Source organism: Buteo buteo, chromosome 13 (genome assembly GCF_964188355.1).
Source record: "Buteo buteo chromosome 13, bButBut1.hap1.1, whole genome shotgun sequence".
Classification (NCBI taxonomy): Eukaryota; Metazoa; Chordata; class Aves; order Accipitriformes; family Accipitridae; genus Buteo; species Buteo buteo.
Window position 1 is genome coordinate 4,993,684 of NC_134183.1, and position 15,535 is coordinate 5,009,218.

General features: G+C 37.6%; 1 protein-coding gene across 1 annotated transcript in view; it reads right to left on the bottom strand.

Moving 5' to 3' along the window:
* Window positions 1-493: 493 nt before the first annotated feature.
* The window catches only part of SUZ12 (SUZ12 polycomb repressive complex 2 subunit), a 34,128-nt gene continuing 19,086 nt past the window's right edge, over window positions 494-15,535 (bottom strand). The window contains 8 exon segments of the mRNA XM_075044366.1: window positions 494-2,956; window positions 3,293-3,372; window positions 3,901-4,099; window positions 4,562-4,719; window positions 5,391-5,534; window positions 5,984-6,075; window positions 10,768-10,945; window positions 14,971-15,076. Of these exon segments, the coding sequence (XP_074900467.1) occupies window positions 2,611-2,956; window positions 3,293-3,372; window positions 3,901-4,099; window positions 4,562-4,719; window positions 5,391-5,534; window positions 5,984-6,075; window positions 10,768-10,945; window positions 14,971-15,076 (1,303 nt within the window). The 3' untranslated portion in view covers window positions 494-2,610.

A 15,535-nucleotide genomic window follows, 5' to 3' on the forward strand; every position in this document is an offset into this window, starting at 1 on the left:
ATTTTGTTCTGTAGTACCTGGAATATCCATCCTCTACAGTCCCAGAGAAGCACTGTTTTCAACTGATACTGATTTAAATTTTGCTTTAAATAAACTGTCTTGTAAAATCTGTTTGAAACATTAACCACTTGCATGTAAAAAGCCACACGAGTCCTATTTTTATAACTGACGCAAGTGATATGTTTCATTTTCAGTTTTATAAATTACAGTTCTAAACAGTAATACACAACTTAACAGATGTATCTCAGGAACTCAGTTCTACCCCCAAGACAGGAGAATAGAAGTTTTTATAATCCAGCTAAAAACCTGGTAATTTATGGAGACACATTAAATATAACAAAAAGACTGGACAGAAACTTCGCTACCTTTGTAACAACCTGGCAAAGGAAGAACACGTATCCAAATTTTAAAAGACATGCAGAAGAGAAAGTTTATACAAGGTGTTGCTTGTGGCCTTTCTGCATGCACACAAAATGACCGGACAACCATCATGGCAGATTTTATATTACTGAACTTTATGTACAAAAGCTGATTTCAAATAAAACATTTAATGTAAAAACAATGGTTCATTTAAACAACTGAACTTGTTTTGTTTTTTTTGTTTGGGGTTTTGTTTTGTTTTTACATCTACTGTACCATTCAGATTCTTTTTAACCAGCTTACATGGTATCTTCAAAATCTATCAAAGGTACACATAGAAAAGGCATCTTTATAAATAGAAAACAAAGGGATTTTTTCAGCTTTTATTATAAATTGACATGACATACAAAGTTTACTGGACAGAAGTAATTTCATTACTATTTTTGGGGGGATCACCAACTTTTTGTGCAAACAATGCTAGCCTTCTTTTAAGCATTAAGAGCATAACTGCTTAAGAAATGACATAAGCAATAATTCTAGAACTACATCTCCCCTAAAATAATCTATTTTTTTACATATGTGCACAGCTTTAGCAAATTAAAGCCAGAGAGAAATGCTTGATGTACTATCCAGAGGCATAATTAGAGTTTGCTAAAACTCAGAGAGCTGGCAAATTCAAGAAGTTTGTAATGAAAGCTGCAGTTTCCCTCTTTCCTATTTTGTACACAAAATCAGTGACTAAGAACTTAATACTGGATGACAAATCACATCCACACCATTAGTTAAATAGTCTCACAGTTAAACACATCTTAAGGACCATCAAAATCAGTATTTACATTTTATAAATTTCTGAAGACACCATTAGAAAGCTTATATACCCCTTAAACAAATAGGGAACTGCATCTCATGGTGATGGAATGAAATAAAAAATTAAAAATACCTGTATTTACAGCAGCATTGTTCCTTTATAAATAAAGAATATGAAAAATGCAATATTTTAAGGATAATAAAAAATTGAGGTGATGTCACTCAACCACAGTGCTTGCTGGAATAAACCCTTCGGTGCTGATACTGTACCAGTAGTGAAACCACTTTCCATTGGAAAAAATCTGTAAACGTATGCATAAAATGTGTTAACAGCAGTGCAAAACTGCTCAAATATAGTTTAGTCAGCATCTTAGTATCTGTATTGAATACAATACATCACAGAGTACTTGCATAAGAAGTGCAACACATTTTCTGGTCCAATTTTACAGTGCATTTTTCCCTCAAGAGTGGCATCTCAAAAGCCAAAGCTAAACCTATGGCCTGAACTTGCAGTCTGTACTCAGGCAAAACAGCAGGCATAAACTTCAAAAGAAGTTAATTGACGTAATGCCTACATACTGACTATAGACTCTCGGCTTTAGCATGGCACACTATGATGCAGAACCCCAGTAAAAAGGGTTTACATCAAATAGTTGTGTAGCTGTGTAAATGTGTAATAAAAATATAAAGGAGCTAATGTTCAAGTTTAAAATGGTACACTGGGTGATCAATACATCAGAATTATCCACGAAAACCAAACTGCTGGTAACCTCAAAAAGCCAAGGTGGTACTTCACTGTGTCTGTAACATGAAAAGCCAAGATCTTTCCAAACAGGCACAAGACAAAGGAAGTGCTAAGTTCGCCAACTTTGATAATTTTAGTGTAAAAAAAAAAAAAAAAAATTAATTTGTAATTTATGATCAATTGATAAATGATTTCAAATACAAGGATCAAGGTTAAACTTTAAAAGTGTGATGTTATTTTCACAAAAAGCTAACTGGAGAGTTTCTAAATAAGAAAAGCAGAAACTGTATCCCAGTCCCCTTTCCCCAATGTTTCACAACTTCATGGTAGGAAAAACAGCCAGATACAGATGCAAAAATCTTAATATAAAAACGGTTTTACATATACTTAAATTATGTAAATTCCATAAAGTTCTTAAGACACTAATTACTAAAATTACAAAAAGATTTTCATATTGCTCTTCATGCTCAAACTCTTAGAATATTGTCATTACATCACCAAAACCGATATACATGTAGTACTTGCATAATTAACTGAATAGAAACCCTGTTAAAACAATATCCTTGTTGAAATCATTTATTTCCATCCACCAGTGCCTGTTTGGAATCTGTATTTTTGTGTGTAATTCTTTATAGAGCTCATGCACCCTAGAATGTCACTTCAATGCTTGTCCGTTGAATGGCAATTGACTTTTGACTTCAGAGCTTTTGTTTCTTGCTCTGTTTTGTGACACCTGAGATGCTATCCATTTCTGAAATTCTCTCTCTCATATTATTTTCACTATATCCATTTGTTGTCCCACTTTGTTCCTCAGAAGATTCCTCATCCGTTGGGGAGGCCGATTCTCCTTTCTCCAACTTCTGCTGCATCTCTCGGAGCCTGGCAACAGCTTTGTCTATTGACATTATGCTGATGAGGTTAAAGTCATGCATGCTGACCAAATGTAGCATAAAGTTTCGACACAAGTTCTTCTTAATTATTTTTTGTCCGTAATTTTCAACAAACAGCATACAGGCATGATTCATTTGATTGTCAGCAATAAACCTGTCAAATTAGAAAGCCATCATTATGCAAGTAGCACATTTTTTAAAAAAAGATACATTGATAAACCATGTTGTAGGGTAACTGCATAGACCATCCATTACATAGTCTCAACATCTGCAATGTTTTTTCTTTTCAAAGCCGTAGGGCTACTAGGCACAAGAACATTTCTAAAAAACTTAAAACAGTCAAAAGCTTGTTACCAAATTATCCTTTAATGATCCTTTCCTAAACAACTAAGCTAACTGAATTTTAAGTACTTAGTGAATTGCAATGCAAAATGGTCAACCAAATCTATACCGTAATTTATTTGTATCAAAACTAAGCATAGTAACATACCCGTGCTTCATAACATGAAGATTCCATAATTTCATCACTTCTTTCTCTCCTTCGTTAACATCAGAAAATTCTTCAATTTGCTGGAGAAATGAAGGATTGGGAGAAAGGATAGGGAAAGAAACAAACATACCCATCAGAACTGCATGTCTGCTGACAAGTAGTGAAAGCACACCTAAAATTCAACTTATGCCACCTATACATCACAGAAATAACTACTGATGAAAATTCAGGCACTGCAGTCAAACATCCTATCATGTAGAGACCTGTGATGATAAATTTTTTCTGTATTATATACACACCCCACTGTGTACTCCTGTGATACCAGCATCTCCTCTTTGAAGGAGACAACCAGCCACAAACAATGAAAACTTGTTAGGACACATGTGGACAAAGCTAGCTAGCTCTGCAACTAAGGACATACTTGAAAATACAAACTTTGATTCCGTGAATTTCTATCATTATTGGCTCAGCATCACAAAATTTTCTACTTTTAAAGTAAATGCATCATTTTCACAATATATGCCCTGTTTGTTCCCTACAACAACTGCAGACCATCTTTTAAAAACCACGATCCATATAAAATAGTTTTGTATAAATGGAATAATTACAGTAATGGTTTTCTCCCGTAGCCATTCAGGGTCCTTTTCATCTTCACTGTCTACTTCCATTTCTTGTGGACGGAGAGGTAAACATGTGTCACTGTGGAAATACAGCCGATTGTGCCCACTGCTGTATGTTCGCTGCTGTTCTACTTCTCCATCTTCAGATTCAAGAAATTCTGACATACTTGCTTTCGTACGCTTTGGCCTAGCATAAGGAAAAAAAAGTAACTGATTTCAACTATCATATCAAATATGCAAATTCTAAGAACTGTAACTGATAATACAAATTATTCTTCCAAGCTCTAGCTTGCAAAAATACTGGGGGGGTTGGGGGGGGGAACGGAATCGCCAGCAGTGAAATAAACCCAATTAAAAACCCAACACCCCACTTCACCTTTTGGGGAAGAAAAGTTGTTGGATAAGGCAGTTAAAAAGTTACATCATTATGAATAAATACCTCAGTTGAAAAGATGCAGGAAAAATCACAGGTGAAGTTACCAAAATTCATTAACATTTTATTTAGTCATAAACCACTGTACTTCAATGATAGTGAAATTTAACACTGTTTATGTGCACCTACAGATTTACAAATCCCTAGGTTTCACAAATCCAGTCCATATGCTGTTATTACACAAATACAGATAGACCTTGTTTTCCATCTCCCTACCTGCAAACAAGAATGTGTGTGATAGGAGTTCTTTTGACTGGTCCATTGCGACTGAAGGCAAATCCAGGTTGACGATGGATATCCTGGGGATTTCCTGCATAGGAGCCATCATAACACTCATTGATAGACACATCTATCCTAGCACCTTTTGGATGATACTGAAAGACATAATTGCAAATATACTTAGCAAACAGTAATGACAATACATTAGGAGGTTTAAACAAGTAACCTTTTCAATTCCGAGTACCTTAAATATCATCCTATCAATAACCTGACATAGATCTAGTTTCCTTTTACAACACCAAATAATTTTTAACCTCTAGAAACAAATTATACTAAAACTTCCTTGCTGTGTACCATTTTACTGTTTTATATAAAACCACTCAGAATAGAACTGCTTATAAAATTAAGGAAAACATCAGCAAAAGATTGCTAACAAGCACCCTAGAAATTAGAACATTTCTAAATTTCCTGAAGCTTCAAGAGACTTCCAACCGAATGTAGATTACATTGCTTTCTACATCTACATTTTTCTACATGAAAAGAATACATTAACGCAAAAGCAGCAGCTATAGTCAGAATTCATCCTTCAGTGATCAGCATTATTTAAATATATGTATTTAAAAAAATAAAAAAAAAATCAAACTGACAAGATTTTTTTTCCCCCATGTTACACGCAAACATTCACGTAACATTCGAAGGAAGCTGCATTTAACCTGTAGATACAGTCCTACAACTTAGCAGGCTAGGAACAGAATCACTGCATATGTAATACCTGTGACAGACTGTACAGTGTTTCGTAGTGCTAAATCACAAAAAGATTACTTACAACATAATTAAAGATAAATCTGCTGTGACAAAGTTTAAGATGTTTGAGTAAACTATACAGTTTCCGACAGTTCAGTGTGCACCATGGGCAATGCAAGTCATCTCGGGCTTCAGTCTGCTGTCTTGTGTTGTTGTTATAAAGGAACTAATGCAAACAAAGGAATAGGTAGTATTAGCATAAAATGCATTTCATTCATTAACTTCCCAACCCCCAAAACAAAGTTGGACATAATTTCAGGAGACCTCTACAGTAATAGTAAGTTCTTGGGAACACTACATCAGCTCAGTGTACTGAAACACTGGTATTTCAAGAATTTTCTCCCCCAGGAGACCACCTGTCCCCCTCCAGATGTCTAACAAGAGATGTCCTTTGTATTTTGGAACATCAGACGTGCCCCCAGGAAGATTAGTTTTCTAAAATACTTCCTGTAAGAAATATGTGGAATGGTTCTTAATATGTGAATCTGAGACCCCTTAAGGCGTCTACTAAAAAGGCAAATGGAAATTTCCACCCAACTGAAAAGAGAAGGGAACATTTTAATTCCATGCAATATTGAAAGTCTAGTTTTACCCTCTAATGCTTATTTTCAATACCTGGTAAAATATTCGCAACTTTTGTCGAGGTTCATTTAAAACATCTCTTTCTTTTCTTGTTTGAAGGTCTGTCGGCAAGGATTCTTTCACAGCTGAAAAATACACATATAGACATACATTTCTTTGTGATGAGGGGAAAAAAAAAAAAAAAGGCATTGTTTCTTACCCAAGTATGGAAGTTCTGAGAAGGGCACACTGCTGCTGAAGGAAATGGGCTACTCTAGTGTACTTTGACATTAAGTAGCTCATATCAGCAACAAGGAAGTTTTGACACTCAGCTTTCTTCACAAATCTACAGAAAAACCCACCACTTTAAAACACCAGATCTATCTCCAGTTTTGGAGAACCCTTCAGAGAACTTAAAAACGGTCAGGTAAAAAGCAACATTTTTCTTACTCCATTTAAGCAAACTGAGAATTCTTTAGGTATAGCTAAAAGCAAGGATGGCTGGGAAATAAAAAAGAAACACTGGTTTCAGATGGCTGCATTGCAAATACATTGCTTAAATTCAATTTCAGAAGTTTCCCAAGTCACACAACAGACAACAGTATGAAATGCAAGTAAGATAAAAATATTTAATTGAAACTTTAACCCTTAACTCTTATCCCTCAAACACTTACTGTTTGTGTGTGTAACTACACTGCTCAGTTGCCTTTGAGCCTCTTCCATACATTTTAATCTCAGTAAGATTATTTGATTCCATACAATTAACAAGAAACCCCACGTATCTAAGCAGGTTTATACATCTACCCTCAGGAGAAACCAAGTAATGACACCTACTTGCTTCTGTAGAGTAAAAAGGATGGCAAAACAAGCCTCAGCTCTACTGACATAAGGAGATCTTTTAGAAGATGCACTTATTTAATACTTTGGAGAACAAGGGAAATTTCACCCTCTTTCTGTATGAAGAAGAGAGGAGGCCTGACACTTCAGCCTGCACCACATCAGAGAAATTAGAATTCCATGGCTCAGTTACTTTGAGCACTTTGTAATTACAGCAAAGCTTAAGCTGCCACATTTAGAAAGTCTTTGATGCCTTTATTCCACTGGTCTCCCTTGGGAAACATGCCAAGGTAAAATGACAACACCAAATTCATATACCCTTGGAAAAGATGCACTGGATCTTTTTCTTTTACTATCAGAACCTCTGATAGAAGTTTCCTACTATTTTCACTCTCCTTTTTTCTTGGTATTCAGAGACTGAAAACAGCACAACCATCATAAATACCCTACAATGTTGTGCATTGCACTATGACATATTCCTGTATTAAGGGTCTGCTGTACTATTTTGGAAGGTGGCTCTTGTTGTAACTTTACCAATTTACTGGAATACTTAGCTTCTCTGATGCAAGAAAAAATGGATTCCATCAGTACATTAGCAATGCAGCTTTGCCACATCCCTATTGCCTCTATATTTATTATGTAGTAAACTAGTACACACCTTCTAGAGTTAGTCAACATACCATCACTTCTTTTGCAAGTCTGAGCATAAAACTGGCTTAACAAATTACAGCATAGGTCTCCAAGAAACTCTAAGATACAAGGAGGCCTGGTATGAGGAAGTAAAGAGAAAGCAGAACAACTTTTCCAGCAAAAGTTCAACTACTACTCTGCTTCTGTTGCCTTTCTTCTATTGGAAATTACATCAATTTTGTGTGTGTTAAGTGTCAGCCATTCATCCTGACTTAAGAAACCTATTTGTCTGCAATCCCTAGCTAAGGCAAAATATTAAAATCAGAAAACAGGAATCAGTCTTATTTAAATATTCTTGTACTCCTTACAAACACAAAGATGTCTGTAGGCTGGCTGAGGATGTTAGGGATCATTCTAGACAGTGGCTTCTGCACAGGTGGGGGTGAAATTTTTCTTGCTTTAACTTTTGTATTACTACACACTAAAGCTCTAAAAGCAGTGGAAAGAATTGCCACTCTTAGAAAGTCTCAGAGATAGCCATCGTTGACCCATCAAGTTTCCCAACATACACTGCAATACAACTACACAAAAGGCACATTTGGAAAAGCAGTATTTTTTCTCATAATGATCATTCCCTTGCTACCATTACCACAGCTCCAAAACCTCACAGTTACATATCCAACACAAAATCAGACTGAAATAACGTTTTGCACAAATTCTGTAATGCACTACCATAGATGAACCCCAAAACTCCAAGCAAGACAACTCTTTACCAACATTGCCTGGCTACATACCCTAGAGACTACGCCTAGAGACAGAACTACTACACTCCAGATAATTACTTCTATAACAGGGACATAGAAGTTTCCTTAATCACCCAGTCCTGATCTAGTTACAAGCTTGGAAATACTGATAACTCTGAAGTGAATCAGGTGCCAGTCAAGAGTCTAGGTATGTTGATAGGTGTTTAAACAACAGGAACAGCCTGTTGCCTTCTGCACAATTTAAGTTTTCCAGCTGTCCTTGGGCCTTACCTGCCAACACAACATTCCAGGCCAAAGTTACAAACAACTGTGAAGGACACAAAAGAAAGATAGTATCTAGGCCAGCCCCCACTACCACTAAGTAATCAAAGGGGAGTTTCAGATTAAACATGACCCTGAGACAGGAAACTGCTATTAAAAAAAGAAAAACTACACAATGGTCAAAGGTGTCTTTTCTTTCTAGTGTCAAAAAGTATTTTAGTTGTGGCTTTTTTGAGGTAAGCTCTGGGACAGCAAGGAAGAAACATGTTTTCTAAAAACTACTAACAAAATTGCAATTAAGCAACTGAACTAATCACAAATTTTAAAATTTTAAAACTACATTAAGCTTAATTTCTTGATATAATTATAATCAAATAGCATGCTACCTGCTGTACAGCTGCATCACTTTGTTAAGTTTTCAGTTAACTGGACTGCAGTACACAACCAGTTACCCCCACCCCAGCAGCTATCCCAGTATTTTGCAAGATCTAAACAACTCTTGAAGAAGAAAAAAAATCATGGGGTTGTTTTTCATATCTAAATATGTATCTTAATACTACAATCTTCTGCAAAACATCTCACAGCAAGTATGTGTCTGTTAATGTTTTTACATCATGCAGGAATTAAAAAGTGTGCTATCACACATTCTTTGGAAATTATTAAGGGTCAAACCTTGTAAGTCCATTGAAATTTTCAAGGTAAGACCCAGCACTGATACAGATTAGCTAACCTTACATAAAGGGAAATATTCCTGGAAGACCTTCGATAAAGAAACTGATCTGGAACACATACCTGTTTGGTTGGGTTTTTTTTAACATATACCTACAGAAATATCAAAGGACATTTTACTAAGTTTTTCTAAAATAGTGCTTAAAGTCATCAATGTAAATTTAGGATAAATATTTATATTCAGGAGCTTCACAAGACAAGCTTTTTTGTAGCAGCAACAGCAGAATGGGCAGTTTCTAGGCATTTCAATAGCTCTTGAACTAACATGTTTAAATAGGCAATGGGATACATTAAGGTAACAAAACCTGTAATTTTAGATTTGCAGTGAATATTAGCAGACAACATTAATGTTTCTGACATTATGTAATCTCAGAGTAGCGGATCAGATTACAATGGTAATTACATTTTCAATGACACCACAGAAGTGCCACTACTACATTAAATACAAACCAAGCAAAGAAGTGAAAACAAAATAACTGTATGCTACTTAACCTTGCTTCGTGGAAACATTTTTAAGTAACCCAGTTTTAAATAGTTTACCCACTACTGCTTTTAATGTGATATATATTTAAAGTTCAAAGCTGATTACGAAGTTTGACAATATGTAAACTCTTCTGGAAAAAATGTATAGGAACTAACTTGCAGAAGGGTAACAAAACCAGTTACATCTCAGAACACTAAAAAATTCTGAACTTAAAAAGCATTTAGTTTTAAATTACAAGGCTCTTAACATTAATTGATGACTAAGGAGAAACTAGTTCAATAATACGTACAGATTAATTTACATATAACAAATACAGACTTACCTTACATTGTAGTAATAGTTTCTTGCTCTTACCCACACAGAACTATTTTTGGACAGTACTAACTATAAGCCCGCATTCTATCTAGACAACCTCAGACTGTCCAAAATGAATAAAAGTAGAAAAAAACCACCTTTAGGCTCAAACATAAATCTTTGTTAACTTGTGTGAATATGCAGAAAATGCAGCTAAAGAATAATAATAATAAAAAAGTATATTGTGCTTCCATCATGGGACCATGCCTAGACATCAAACTATGTATCAAGGAGATTAGTGCTAGTTCATAAACCTTCTTAAAGAACCTGAGTTACCTTTACACCACAAACATGCAATGTAATATACAATATTTTAGACAGTTTCAGTCATATTTCACAGTAGCAGCTACATTTTTCCAAGAGCTGAATGTATCATCCAATAGACAAATTTTAAAACTATTTTCACTGCAAAGCCTAAAAAAGGAACTTAACACTATAAATCCAAATACTTATAAAACAGTAATTAAAATGAGTAGAGCAATACAGACAACCCTAGAAGTCCTATTCACAGATTTCTCTCCTGGTTTATTTCACATCAGGATTTATGCACATTGTATATAATCACTTCAATATTGCCATTATGTCAAAGACTCCATCATTTTTAGCTTTTAAACGCACCTTAAAAAAATGTATAAAATACAGGATATAGCAAAGCCCATTTATTTTCGCTTTTTCACATTTAAGATTACCTGAAGCAGTTGCACCAATGAGTCAGGAACCCCAAAGCACAGAAGTGCTAAGGAGATAATTATTCAGCAGCAAAACCAAAGTTTGCTTACCTATAGTCTGAGTAGGTTTAACAGAATTGGGCTTGTTTTCTTGAGGGAGGCTTTCAGAGTTTCGTGTTGCAAGAGGCTTAGCTATAGGAGCTGTAGACTTATCATTTGTGTCTCCTGTCCAACGAAGAGTAAACTGAAGTGTAGGTCCCTGAGAAAATGTTTCAAATGGAGGCAGTCTCTGGGGAGAGGAAATAAAAAAATAAAACAGCAGAATTAGTGTCTTCCCATATACAAAAACAATGATGAGAAAATATTCACAGAATGGGAACAGATACAATTTTTTAATCACCTGAAGTCCTTGTGTTTTCAACATAAGCATACACATTTAGAAATACTAAAAAAAAGCTGAAGAGGACTACTATGCAGTTTCCTGCACATTACTGAGCAACCACTTCATGCACATCCTGATCTTTGTAAAATACTAAACAGTAAACAGCATGGGCCCTGACTAGAAAGAAAACAACACTTACCCACCAGCCTGCTGCCAATGTACTTCTCTTTCTACTCACACCTACTTCTAATTCTGCAGTCCAGTATTGTATATTAATACACAAGCTTTACAACTGTACCACTGTCTGCTGTAAAAATGCTATTGTAATATTCTCCTGTAGATATGTTCTTATATTCCACTTACTTATCAAGTTAGCAGTAATAAAGATACAGAAGAGACCTGAGTCCAAACTCCTATTATCAAGTATCATACCTTCAATTTATCAATGAGATTACAGAATTCTATCTTAAAAGCTCTTTATTATATTTAGGCCTCATTAGTTTACAGAAATGCTATTGCAAGAACAGAAAACCAATGACCATGTGCTTATCAGATCTGGGTGACTTTTCTTCTCTTTGGGGTAGCACCTCCAGCATGAAAAACCTCTCTCACGTTCTCCCAACAACAGAAAGCAACCACATCCCTGTTTCAGTTTAATAAAGTTACAGCAATTTATATATATATTTTTTTAGCACATTTACACGCGGAGGATCTCCTCCTATGATCTTCCTAAAAGTTGTTTCTAACTTTTTCAATTTTAATTTCTTGAACGCAGCTTAACAGAATCAGAAGCGGTATTCCAGGTAAAGGCTGAATAGGATTATATAGCTTATAACTATATTTTTACTATATACTTTGGATCTCTGCTTTTTTCATAATTATATAATCATGTTGATACACAACTACTTTGCAACCATCTAGAATTTTCATATTCTTCTCAGTCACTTACAACTGATACTCTCCCAGGACACAGAAGCATGTGGCTATGTAAGTGCATACAGTCACCTGCATTCACTGTATCACCAAGTGTTGATTCACCTTAGTCAACAATTTCTCTCTGCACACCACCTTCTCCTACACCGACATACCCTCCTCCTTTCATCACTAAATCTCAAGAGCATTCTCTTAAGGTATGTGTGTAAGATCACACCTATGAAAGCTTTGGGTTCCTCTTTCTTTCCCCAAAATATTCTGCTTCTGCAGTTTGTTCCTTTTGATTTGTCCAACTTGAATTAATTATAATAACAAGCATTTCAACACATCAGAGAGTAAACAATCTAGGAGGTTCCTGGAGTGTGTGGAAGGTAACTTCCTGACACAGCTGGTAGGTGAGCCAACCAGGGGAGGAGCCTTGCTAGATCTATTGTTTACAAACAGGGAAGGACTGGTGGGAGGTGTGATGCTCGGAGGCCGTCTTGGGCTTAGTGACCATGAAATGATAGAATTCTCAATTCTTGGTGAGGCAAGGAAGGGGGTTAGCAAAACCACCACTGTGGACTTCAGGAGGGCAAATTTTGGCCTCTTCAAGGCACTGGTTGAGAGCGTCCCTTGGGAGACAGTCCTGAAGGGCAAAGGGGTCCAGGAGGGATGGACGTTCTTTAAGAAGGAAATCTTAATGGCTCAGGACTAGGCTATTCCCATGTGCCGCAAGTCGAACCGCTGAGGAAAACAACCAGCCTGGTTGAACAGAGAGCTCTTGCTAGGAGTCAAGAAAAAAAGGAGAGTTTATCATCTCTGGAAGAAAGGGCAGGCAACTCAGGAGGAGTACAGGGATCTTATTAGGTCATACAGAGAGGAAATTAGAAAGGCAAAAGCTCAGCTAGAACTCAATCTGGCCACTGTCATAAGAGACAACAAAAAATGTTTTTACAAATATGTTAACAGTAAAAAGAATCCCAAGGAGAATATCTATCCTTTAATGGATAGATAGATAACAAAACGGAACGTTGCCACCAGAGATAAGGAAAAGGCTGAGGTGCTTAATGCCTTCTTTGCCTCAGTCTTTAATAGGGAGACCAGTCATCCTCCGGGTACCCTGCCTCCTGAGCTGGAAGGCGAGGATGAAGAGCAGGATATACCCCCCTTAATCTAGGGGGAAATAGTTAGTGACCCACTACACTATCTGGATGCTCACAAATCTATAGGACCAGATGGAATCCATCCAAGAGTACTGAGGGAACCGGCAGAGGTGCTTGCCAAGCCACTCCCCATCATCTATCGGCGATCCTGGTCAACAGAGGAGGTCCCAGAGGACTGGAGACTTGCCAATGTGACGCCCATTTACAAGAAGGGTTGGAGGGAAGATCTGGGGAACTACAGGCCTGTCAGTCTGACCTTGGTACCGGGGAAGATTACAGAACAGTTTGTCTTGAGAGCGCTCACATGGCAAGTCCAGTCAGCATGGGTTGACGAAAGGCAGGTCCTGCTTGACCAACCTGATCTCCTTCTATGACCAGGTGACCCGCCTAGTGGATGAGGGAAAGGCTGTGGATGTTACCTACCTTGACTTCAGCAAGGCCTTTGACACTGTCTCTCATGGCATACTCCTTGAGAAGCTGGCATCTCCTGGCTTGGACAAGCGTACTCTTCGCTGGGTGAAAAACTGGCTGAATGGATGAGCCCAGAGGGTTGTGGTGAATGGGTTTAAACCCAGTTGGCAGCGGGTCACTAGCGGTGTTCCCCAGGGCTCAGTGTTGGGCCTGGTTCTGTTTAATATCTTTATCAATGATTTGGACGAGGGGATTGAGTGCACCCTCAGCAAGTTTGCAGAAGACACCAAGTTGGGACGCAGGCTTGATCTGCTTGAGGGTAGGAAGGCTCTACAGAGAGATCTGGACAGGGTGGATCGATGGGCCAAGGCCAATTGTATGAAGTTCAACAAGGTCAAGTGCCGGGTCCTGCACTTCAGTCACAGCAACCCCAAGCGGCACTACGGGCTTGGGGAAGAGTGGCTGGAAAGCTGCCCGGCAGAGAAAGAGCTGGGGCTGCTGGTTGACAGCTGGCTGAACATGAGCCAGCAGTGTGCCTAGGTGGCCAAGTCGGCCAACAGTAGCCTGGCCTGTATCAGAAATAGCGTGGCCAGCAGGAGCAGGGAGGTGATTGTTCTCCTGTACTCAGCACTGGTGAGGCCACACCTCGAGTCCTGTGTTCAGTTTTGGGCCCCTCACTACAGGAAAGACACTGAGTTGCTGTAATGTGTCCAGAGAAGGGCAACCAAGTTGGTGAGGGGCCTGGAGCATAAATCTTCTGAGGAGCAGCTGAGGGAGCTGGAGCTGTTTAGTCTGGAGAAAAGGAGGCTGAGGGGAGACATTATCGCTCTCTACAACTACCTGAGAGGAGGTTGTAGTGAGGTGGGTGCTGGTCTCTTCTGTCAGGTGGCTGAAGACAGGATGAGAGCAAATGGCCTCAAGTTGCGGCAAGGGAGGTTTAGGTTGGCTATTAGGAAAAATTTCTTCACTGAGAGGGTTGTCAGACATTGGAACAGGCTGCGCAGGGAAGTGGTTGAGTCACCATCCCTGGAGGTATTCAAAAAGTGTGTAAACAAGGTACTCCAGAACATGGTTTAGTGGGCATGGATGATGGTTGGACTCGACGATATTGAAGGTCTTTTCCAACCTGAATGATTCTATGATTCTATTTAATTTGCCTGATTTTATACAACAAATTCAAAAGTCATTGAAGGAGGCAGCTGCCACACCTACATAGTAGTTAACATCTGCTTGTATTAATGATCTAGTATAGCCAAAGCTTTCCTAAACTGAGAGCTAAATTAGAACTTATGTCCATACGTCCTGAAAGAGAAGTACTATTTCCTGTTCAAATTAATCCATTTTCAGAGAAACAGCCACTGACTGCACTTCGAATTGTGTTCCACCTTAATCTAGACGATTTTAAGTGATGATGGGTCTTTCAGACACTAAAACAATCCATACCTTCCCATCAAGTATTGTTTCCCATGTTGCTCTTTTCTTGCTAATGGGACACTCTTCCATTTCCTGCATGGCCACTTCGTATTCCCCATCCAAAAGTTGCAAGCGCCTGTCAAGACAAAGTATGTGTTATGAGTAAAGCAGCTCATTTTTATTTTTTGCATATTAAAATGTAGAATATATTTCATAGTAACTAAGTTTCAATGAAACTAAAGTCAGATTTTCAGGCAAATTTATTTGGCAACTAAGTGTGAATCTTAGGTAAACACCATCCATAAGGAAAAAGCTGCCTAATGCCAAACATTAAAGCAAAAGCCTCCATCCAAGTGATTCCAAGAGATGTAGGAAAGCTATTGTTAATACAAAATTAATACTATGATAGGAATCTTCCTGTGAAGACACAAAAAACAAACAGAATGATACCCTCTCCCAATCATCTCTTATTTATTCCTGCTTTATTAATAACTAGTCTGTTCTAGCAAACCAATATAACCTCTAATCAGGCCTCCAAAACTAAAGAATCCTATCTTCATATCAGAACCATGTCAGATGTAACCTTAAGAGGACT